This window comes from Egretta garzetta, unplaced genomic scaffold, assembly GCF_000687185.1.
Source record: "Egretta garzetta isolate BGI_Z169 unplaced genomic scaffold, ASM68718v1 scaffold204, whole genome shotgun sequence".
Classification (NCBI taxonomy): Eukaryota; Metazoa; Chordata; class Aves; order Pelecaniformes; family Ardeidae; genus Egretta; species Egretta garzetta.
Window position 1 is genome coordinate 3903272 of NW_009259424.1, and position 9310 is coordinate 3912581.

General features: G+C 46.1%; 1 protein-coding gene across 1 annotated transcript in view; it reads left to right on the forward strand.

Annotated features, from left to right (window-relative positions):
- Positions 1-3419, forward strand: part of ANK3 (ankyrin 3) — a 206454-nt gene extending 203035 nt beyond the window's left edge. The window contains exon 44 of the mRNA XM_035892536.1: positions 3351-3419. Within this exon, the coding sequence (XP_035748429.1) occupies positions 3351-3419 (69 nt within the window). The remainder of the gene's footprint in view (positions 1-3350) is intronic.
- The last annotated feature ends 5891 nt before the right edge of the window (positions 3420-9310 follow it).

The following is a 9310-nucleotide window of genomic DNA, read 5'->3' on the forward strand; positions in this document are numbered from 1 at the left end:
TAAACATGGCATCACTGTATTTGTTCATTAGAGAGCAGTGCCAGCGGCTAATGTGGACAGCTCTGTAGCATATAGACCACAGTAAATAGGAATTACATTTGCCCTGCACTGCTTGGTACGTGGAAGCAGCATGAAAGCTTGACGTTGAGCTGTAATAATCTCATTTCAAATACTATTTTGTTGTTAATGTTGATATCACATGTTTTATACGATTCGTTCTGCTTCCTCTCTCTACTCGCCATTTTTTCTGTAGTGGGTTGAGGGCAAGGGGAGCAGAAAAGTTTCAAGGATTTGTTTGTTTGTTTAAAGGGTTATTCGTTTACATGTGAATACTTCTCATATGTAGGCCAGCTACATGATGATTACATTTGTTTTATTTTCATGAAATAAATAAGCACAGACGATGGATGTTTTTGACCTATCAAACGCAGTGCTTGCTTCAGCACCCAGGTTCACAAACATGACTTTGTGAGGTAAAATTGTCAAAGTTCTCCTGGGACATAAGTTCGTGACTGCCAGCGAGCCTTAGACTCCAAAGTGGCATCATTTATTTATAGTTTGAACAATAATTCTTGTAGTGGTATTAAGTCACTAGCACAGCAGTTAGGAAACTGCTTTTACATTTATTTATGCTGGGCCTGTAAAGTGCCGGTACTGCCAGCAGCGATGGCTGGAGCGCTGCCGATCTCGGTGCGTCGTGCACCGGGCTGCCGAGGCTCCTCGGCAGGTTGGCAAGCGCTAGCGTGCCAGGAAAAGTGTCACGTAAGGTACCTTCCTCCGTTCTGTAGATGCCGAGAAGTCTTGTCTCTTGTGCATGTGTTTAAGATCTTGTATTTAGCAAGCTATAGACAGAACTGTCTTTTTAAATCCCAAAGTTCCCCCACCTTATTTTGGTGTTAGACCGTGTTCCTGTGCGTGCTGGGCGCTGAGAAGCTGTGAAAAGCTCATGGATGTCTGAGCGGAGATTATCTGGTCATGAATTTGTGCCTCCATCTCGTAGGACTCAGACTGACCGCAAGATGATTTGTTGCCCAGAGAGCTTCATGTCATGAATTAGTTAATAAGAGCAATGTGCTAGAAGCTCACTACAGGCTTTAAGGACACGTTCTGTAGAATAAATGCACAGGTATTGGCATGCTAAATGAGCGAGGCTTTCATACTATTTGTGTGACATAAAGCAAACTGTTACATAAAGTTGAAGCTAGCATGTGCTTGTTGCTTGGATTGGTGTGGAAATATGTGTGGGTTTGGCAGAATATAGGCTCTGTTGCTAATCTTATCACACATTCTTTAGGGTGAGGAAGCAAAAAACATTCCTGGTGAATCTGTAACAGAGGAACAGTTTACCGACGAAGAAGGCAACATCATCACGAGAAAAGTAATCATGAATTACATCACTGCTCTGAGTCTTTGCGTTCAAGTAACTTCTTTTAACATACTTTCTCCCTTTAGAATCTAGGGAAAAAAAAAATCGATACTTTTCATCTATTGCTTCCCACAGATCACCCGGAAGGTAGTAAGACGCGTTGTTATCCCCCATGAGAGGAAAGTTGGTGAAATGGTAATGGAACGGGGACTACCAGGAATTAACAGTAGACGCGGAGGGTTGTGTTGACTGCTAAAGGGCTGGAGGTTTGCATTTAACAAGGAGCCTTGGCAAAGTGCAGTGCTTGCAGTTATTGACACATCGTGCGTGCGGGTAACGGGGCAGGGGCCTCCGTGCTGCGCGCGGGCAGGGGCTGTGTCACGGGGGCCCGGCTGGATTCTGTCGGCACAGAAACATTAAGGGCCATTTCTGCGTATATATATTCTATAACAGGCAGCAGGCTTAAACCATAGGTTTGGGGCCTGTTTGTGCGATCAGGATGAGCCATGTCTACGGGTCTGGTTAAGCCCTTGCAGAATTTCTGCCTTACGCCCTTAGGTGTGGTGTGCTGCTTTTTCACCAGCCCAAAGGAATGAGCCGCAGCCTGGTCCCCACCGGCCTCTTGCTCGCCTGCGTAACACTGAGTGTTTGCTAGTGACGGAGGGTTTGCAGGATTCAGGGGAATGTGAACGTACCCAAGCAGTGGTATCCTGTACGTGCAAGCACCAAGACAGGATTTTGTCCCTGGCAATTAAAATCAGAAGCCCATCTGCAGGGCACCCCCAAAAAGAAGGGGAAGGCAGCGGGAAGGGCAGGCCTGTTGTGCCCCAGCCCCTCTTGCAGGGGGCTCCAGGGTGCGGGCAGGCTGTGCCCTGGGGGAGCGGGCAGCACCTCTGGAGACGAATGGCTTCAGGGGAGCTCATGCCTTGCTCCCCAGCACATGGGCCTTGGAGGTCTGTGCTCCAGTAAAGTTGTCACTGGGGTTAATGGAATTTTTGTCTGAGTGAAAACAGATTCAGAAACAAAGATAGATAACAAATACTCTTTATCTGCTGGTAATAAAAAAAAAAAAGAAAAAAAAGAAAAAAAAAGAAAAAAAAGAAAGAAAAAGAACGAAAAAAGGGAAGGCGGTGACACAGAAATCTGAGAGTTGAAACAAATGTATTTCTATCCCCTCTTTCATAGTCCTTTATCAGGGAAAAAAATAAATCCTGCCCAGCAAAGGGGAAACATTTTCAATTTGCCGCACCAGATTAGATTAGTTGGAAACTACAAATAGTTACAAATACATCAGTGCAGATCACCCGAGGGGTAAATTCTGCCGATAACCACACATAAACAGATGCCTTGCTCTGATGTGAATGAGGCTTGTGATTACTGGAGTATTTATTTTTAGGTGATTATTGAGCTACATTTAATGAGCAAAGATGAACTTTATTTTGGGGTTTGCTGCTTTAGAGAAACTGAAACCTGCACTGCTTGTCACTGTCATTGGTTCTTTTTCCTTCTGCGCTGCTTTGGTGGTGGTTTTTGCTGGCTTTCTTCCTCCTCTCTTTATTCCATTACTAACCTGCTCACATTAAAGCACAGACGTTGTGAAACATCCTATCAGCAGCCATGGCCTGCGCTGCTGGAAATGTCCGCCGATCCCGGGTCAGCAGGTCGGGAAAGGTGGTTTTCCTGGATGGTGGCGCTGAATCCCGCTGCGGCTGACGGCAGGGGCTCAGCCGGCCGCTCCAGCCCAGGGGTCGTGCTGAAATTGTAAACCTGTGTTTTCTTGAAGATGGTATTTCAGGCCTGTGCTTTTGCAGCTCGGCAGAGTGGATAAGTAGATTGTGTGTATCTTTGAAATGAAGTGTTAATGTGATTTAACCGCTTTTTACTTATCCTGTTACAGCAAAATGTGGCGCCTGTTTTGGAAGCAGGTTTATAGTTACGAGCACTCTCCGCAGACTATGTTAATGTTTATACTTTTTCTTTAAAGCAGGGAGAAGCGTATAAGGTTAAGACAAAGAAAGAAGTCAGACACGTGGAGAAGAAAAGTTACTCGTGAAAGCCGAAAGCCGACCACTGAACGGTCAGTGCCATCAGTTTTCTTCCCCTGCTAAAGCATTTTGCCAGCTCAGCGCTGCGCAGCATGGGGGCTGGCACCCGGGCTGCGCAACACCTTGCCTTCTGCTGCCTTGACATTGCTTTCCAGCTGCAAAGCTGAATAGATGGCCTTTGATCTTGTAAGCAGAAAACGACCTTGAGTTCGTGTGTGGAAACTGAGCTTTACTTCTTGGAACGTAAAGCAAAGCAATACTGAGGCATGTGTAAGATTTGGGGGAGTTTTACAAAGGGTAGTGTCTGTAATCCACGGCACTTTCTGCTCCTAAAAGTCAGCTTAAACACAAATAGTGAAGGAACTGCACACAAATAAATCCAGTGGGAGTGAAAGGCTTCTTCCACCATCGGGCGTGTGATCTGAGGGCAGTTACGCAAGTCAAAGTCCTTGTAAGAGCCAGCGAAGTGTCTCAGTATTTGCCAGCAAATAATCCTTACCAACTGTTTCTTGTGAATTTTATTGATCCAGCCTTAATGATTGTAACAAACCAGCTGCTGACAGTATAAGGGCTTTCCAAACTAAAACCGAGTGCACAGACTAAGACACCCTTGCAGTAGCTCTGTACCAGTGTGCCGGGCACCGCGAAGCCAGAGGCTGCTCTGCCTCGCTCACGTAGCGATAGTCACACAGCAAATGTGCCTGTAAGTACGGGAGGAGCCAGGCTGTGTCTGTCAACGCTGGTCAGTCAGTCATGGCTTCAGGTGCCTATGTTCACCAGGTTCATGTCTTTTTTTCTACTTGGAACTTTTCTTAGCTTTGGTGGGTTTTAGGAACTGGGCAGAGGAAGAGTTTATGAAGTGCAAGTCTATGTGTTGTCCCTTTCCTATACATCTGGTATAGGATTGAATGTAGGATTTAAGAATGGGGTAAACAGGACCTGGAAAACAAAGTGCTGCGGAGGTAAAGGACAGAAGCAGAGTCTCTCATGAGTCACTTGTCCCTTCTGACCGCTGCAGTGTAAGGCAGCCCCTAAGGCCACCGGGGCCATACGGGCTTTCCGTGTGTGTGAGTAGTGCTGCTGGAGACCAGCGGCCCTGGGTGTGTGGGATCTAGCTGAGGGCTTTAAGGCTTTGAGCCCTACGGAGCATCTGGTAGGCACCTACTGCGTCTGCCTAGCATGGCTGCTGAATTCCTGCTTTTATTGAGAGCCCTCCCACATGCGCTAATAGAGTAATACCTCTTCGTGTGCCTTGCTGGTCAACATACTCATAAAATATTTGATGTTTTGAAAAGGGAGGTGATTCTTTTGACGTGCCTTTCTCCTTCATGGAGCTCAAAGATATGGGAGGAAAGCAAGCCAAAGGGATGGCGCTGCTTGCGTGAAATTGTGTCCCAGCTTGGCTCCCGTGCTTCTCCATTGTCCATCTGCAGGGGGAAACCAGTGGAAATTTGTGAATTTGAAGGCACTGAAGGCAAGATGGGGCATTGAACCCCATAAACAATGCAGGTAAAGAGCCTGCTGGCTTACAAGCGTGATGCAACACACATTGGGGATAAATGAGAAGCATTTCATTTTAGAATAAAATGGCATTGATAAGGCAATCCTTGTCTAATGTATGAAACGTATTCTGACCTTCTGAAAGCCAGAGTCTGAGTTCCTCAGGACCAGGTTTGTTCCCATGACTGCTGATGCATTTCTCCTGTGATTTCCAGTAGGCAACTCCTCCGTGCTAGAGGCTCTGAGGAACTCTGAGAGTCTTCCTTAGATAATAAACCTTTGCTCAGGGGGGAACCTTGTCCCATAAGATAAATCTCTGTGGTCCAAATTTTGATATAATAAGCATGACCAAACCTGCATCAAGTAATTGTGAGCCCAGTCAAGAGTGTTGAAAATATTTTATATGAATGCAGAAGTGGATGCACTTACACAGACGGAGGATTCTGATAGAAAACCAGTTTGTTTCTTGATCACAAAAGACAAAAAAAATCCTGTTTGGGAAGCAAGAGGTGTTAGCTAGATTTTGCTGTAAAAATGTCTTCATCACCATTGCAAGTAAACCCATTGCGAAATATAGGTTGAAAGGAAAAGCCAAGAACTTTTGCGTGCGATTCTGCAGGATGGCACTGCGCGAGCCGGCATGACTGCTGCAATGTGAATAGGCGGCTTTTAGCAGCAGGATGGATTTATGACAACTGTAGACGTGGGCAAGGACAGATTGTTTTAGCATAGGAGGAGAGCGCGAGCGGACTTGTGACCTGATGAGTAAACAGGCATGTCCATGCCTGCCCGAATCCCGCAGGCGCTGCGGAGCCATGCTCCCCATCAGGCTCCCCTGCGCTCAGGTGCAGGGCAGCCCCCAAGCCTTCCAGCTCCCCTTCACCGGGGTGTTTGTATTTCTGCTTCCCTGCCTCCTCGCTGCAAGACATCGCTGCTGTACAACAGATGTCACAAACTTGCTGTCTTCACATGCATGGCTGCATGACTGCTTTTGGATGGGTGAGAGAGCGGGAGCCGGACCCCCCGTCTCCTTGGTGCCACTCAGGCGGGAGATGGATGGGGCTGCTCCTCTTCCTTGCTTTGTCCTTCTCCAAGCCTCCCAAAAAAAAATCCCTGCCTCTCCTGGTCACGTTCCCCGAGCGACTGGCAGAGGTGGATTTGCAAGGAGTGCAGGTTTTCCGCCACTGTGGGGATGCTTGCAAGCAATAAACAAAAACGTGCTGTGAAAGCAGCGGCGCTCTGGAGATGATGCTGTTTCTTCCGCTGCAGGGAGTACCTATGCCTCGTCATCATCGGCTCTGACGAGCTGGGGCTTTGTCTGGGGTGAAGAAATGCAGCGTGTGGCAGGCATTTTTGTAAATCAGTTCACGAGCAACGTGGACGTCTGCAGCTGCGCTTTCCCTTCCTGCTGGGAGCTCAGCTAATGTCATTGCCTGCCTAGGAAGTGTGATTTATCCTATTGCAGAATCCCATCATGCCAATTAGAACGTTTCTGTTTAGTCAGGGAAAGGCACGAAACTGATTCTAACGAGATATTCTGAAATTATTTGTGCTATCTTTTCTTTCCATAGGACTGTGTGCTTTTACTGCCAGTATTCTAGAGGGACACTCACGGAAGAAAAATCAACAGGAATTAAACATTCACCTATAAAAGTGTGCGTGTGTTTGCTGCTTCCACACATTAACCGCATGGTTTTTATGCAAAAACAAAAACAAAGAAAAAAAAAAAAGCCAAACAAAAAAAATTAATTTAGCATGAGCCAATTTACAGAGCATGGAAATTCACGTTCATTCACAGGATTGGAGGGTGCGCAGTTACCAATGCAGTGTATATACAAGATGCCATGCTGTTAACAGCTTCTTTCAAGCAGTTTGATGTCATCTCAAAAGAAATAAATTCCTGTGGCCAGAGGGGATGTATGAAGACGAAATGGTTAAACCATGGAAAGACACTAAAATTACTAAAATCCACAACAGCTCGCCTTATTTTTCTCGGACCCAAACTGTCAGGGTATAAAACACTATTTGTTTCTTTTTTAAACATCAATAGTTTTGCTGTAAATAAATAACACTGTATAAATTCTAACAAAATAGAATAAATGTTGATAAGGCACTGCCTTTTCGATCACAAACAGAATATTGCAAATGCATTGAGCAGGCTAGGTGTCTCAAATGGCTGCACCTACAGGGATATTCTGGGTGTATCTTCACAGATTCTTGTATATTAGCAATTATAATGTTTGTATATGCAAAAACGCTAGCTTGATTTTAAAAAAATCTTTAAAATCTGCTGCAAATTTAAATGATTCCCAAAATGAGGAATTCTGTAGTTCTGTGAAAATTTTTCTTCAGAGTACTAATATTTTGATGCATGTGTTTCACCTTATTTTGATTAAATCTTTTCCAGTTTTGCAAACACTATACCGCAACATGAAAAATAAGATTTTATCTGTAAACACAAAGCCCTTCATCTAATATTTGTTGCTGTTGCCAATTTTTCAATGAAATGACCTAAAACCCATAACATATACAGTAGTTGCATTATGGGGAGGGGGGTGCTATCTGTTCTCGCTTTATAACGGGGGTAATGCTTGCAGCTTTAGAAGTGGGTTGGTGCTCTAAGGAGCACAAGTTTGGGATATTTTTAAATGAACTGAAGAGAAATTATTAGCTAATAGACTGGCAGCACGCTGTAAAATTATTACTGTATTGTGTACTGGCTATAAGATGTAGAATCTTTCAGTAAGCCAATCATCTGTAATCATCCTAGCAGTGTAATATTAGGTTGTTAAGGCTGCTGTGTTTTAAAGGGCATTTTTATTTGGGTTTTGGTGAAATACTTTAATTTGTTGATTATATTCATATGGAAACAGCATTCATTGATAATAGCTCTAATTACATATGTATGAAAACAACAAACACTGGATGATCTAGTTGATTATTTAAGCATAAAATAAATTGTGTTAAAACTCTTGGATAATGTGTATTTGGCGGTGTTCTTGTACCCTATAGGCGTGTGGCTTCGCAAGGCCACAGCCGCTAACCACCCCTGGCTTTTTGCTGCTTTTCCTCTCGGTTTCTTTTGTCTCATCCACCTCCTCGTCTTCCTGGCATGAGAGGCTGGCAGGCTGTCCCCAGGGGGGGGGAACGGGAGGAAAACACAGCAGCCAGCACATCCTCAGCAAAGCTAAGGCCAGCCCACCTCCCTGGGACGTGGGGGGCCTCCTCCGGTGCGGGGAAAGGACCCTTCTGCAGCCTCTTCTCCAACACGTGCTAACTCTGGACCTCCTTTAATTTCTTCCACCCATCGAGAACCAGGACAAACACTACCGAAAGCTATTTTCTTCCCAGGGCATATCGGTCAGACCAATCACCGCTGCAGGTGATGTAAATAAAGTGTAGATTTCCTGTATATTGCATGCACTTCCTGTGTATTTAGGTGACGGACCGCTACATATGTAAAATGTGGCCAAAAAAACGTTTTGTAGGCAGCATCAGCGCACGCTCGCTGGTCTGGACTACAGACTTCTGCTCGGGTCCAGTAAATAAATTTTATTACTCAGGGTTCAGTTTTACCCAGCTTTCAAGGCAACAAGAAGAAGATGATGCGCTTTACCCCCGCTCGGCACCCGAGGAAGCGCCGCTGCTGCAGATCCAGCTCAGTCTGCTGCTTGTTACCCACTGACCCACGCAGGAACCGGTCCTCACCCAGGGTCAGTCCGCAAAGCTCTCCCGGCTGCGGTGGAAAGCGCTTGGCTTCAGGAGAGCGTAACAGGTTGGTTTGTCAGCGTTCCCGACTTAGTAGGGCTGCCAGCTTTTGAAGCCGCAGCAGTAAATGAAGTGGTTTTCATCATTTTAGCAGCCAGTCTGTGTTGCAGCGCATGTTTTACCTAGGTCAGGATGCCGCCGGTACAATGCTGGTGGTTCAGGTCCTTAATGCCGGAGTCTGGAGGGCAAACGCCACTTTGGCCACTGGAGAACAAACACATCTTATTGCAGGTTGCGGTCCAACAGCAGCCGTCGTGCTCCTGGAGACCTCACCGTCCAGATGCCTCCCTCCCTCCCGTTCACAAGTACCCAGATCAACTGAATGAAAAAGAATGTTTTTAGTAGGTGGTGTGTGGATGTATATATTTAATATTCTATGATGATTTCGCAGTTGGAAGCAAAGGCTGCGGTGACCACCGGCAGGAAGGCAGGAGCAGCGCTGCGGGAGAGCTTCGCTTCACCTCTCTGTAACAGCGTCCGAAAGGCAGCGTTTCACTTGACTCACCTCCCTCCTCTGCCTGGTCCCCTGTTACGCCCGCCGCTGCCGCAGGAGAAAGCTGTGATTGTGCCTGGAACGGTGGCACTGGCAGGCAGAACCTCTCTCTGTGTAGACAGAAAGTGGGGCTGCCTG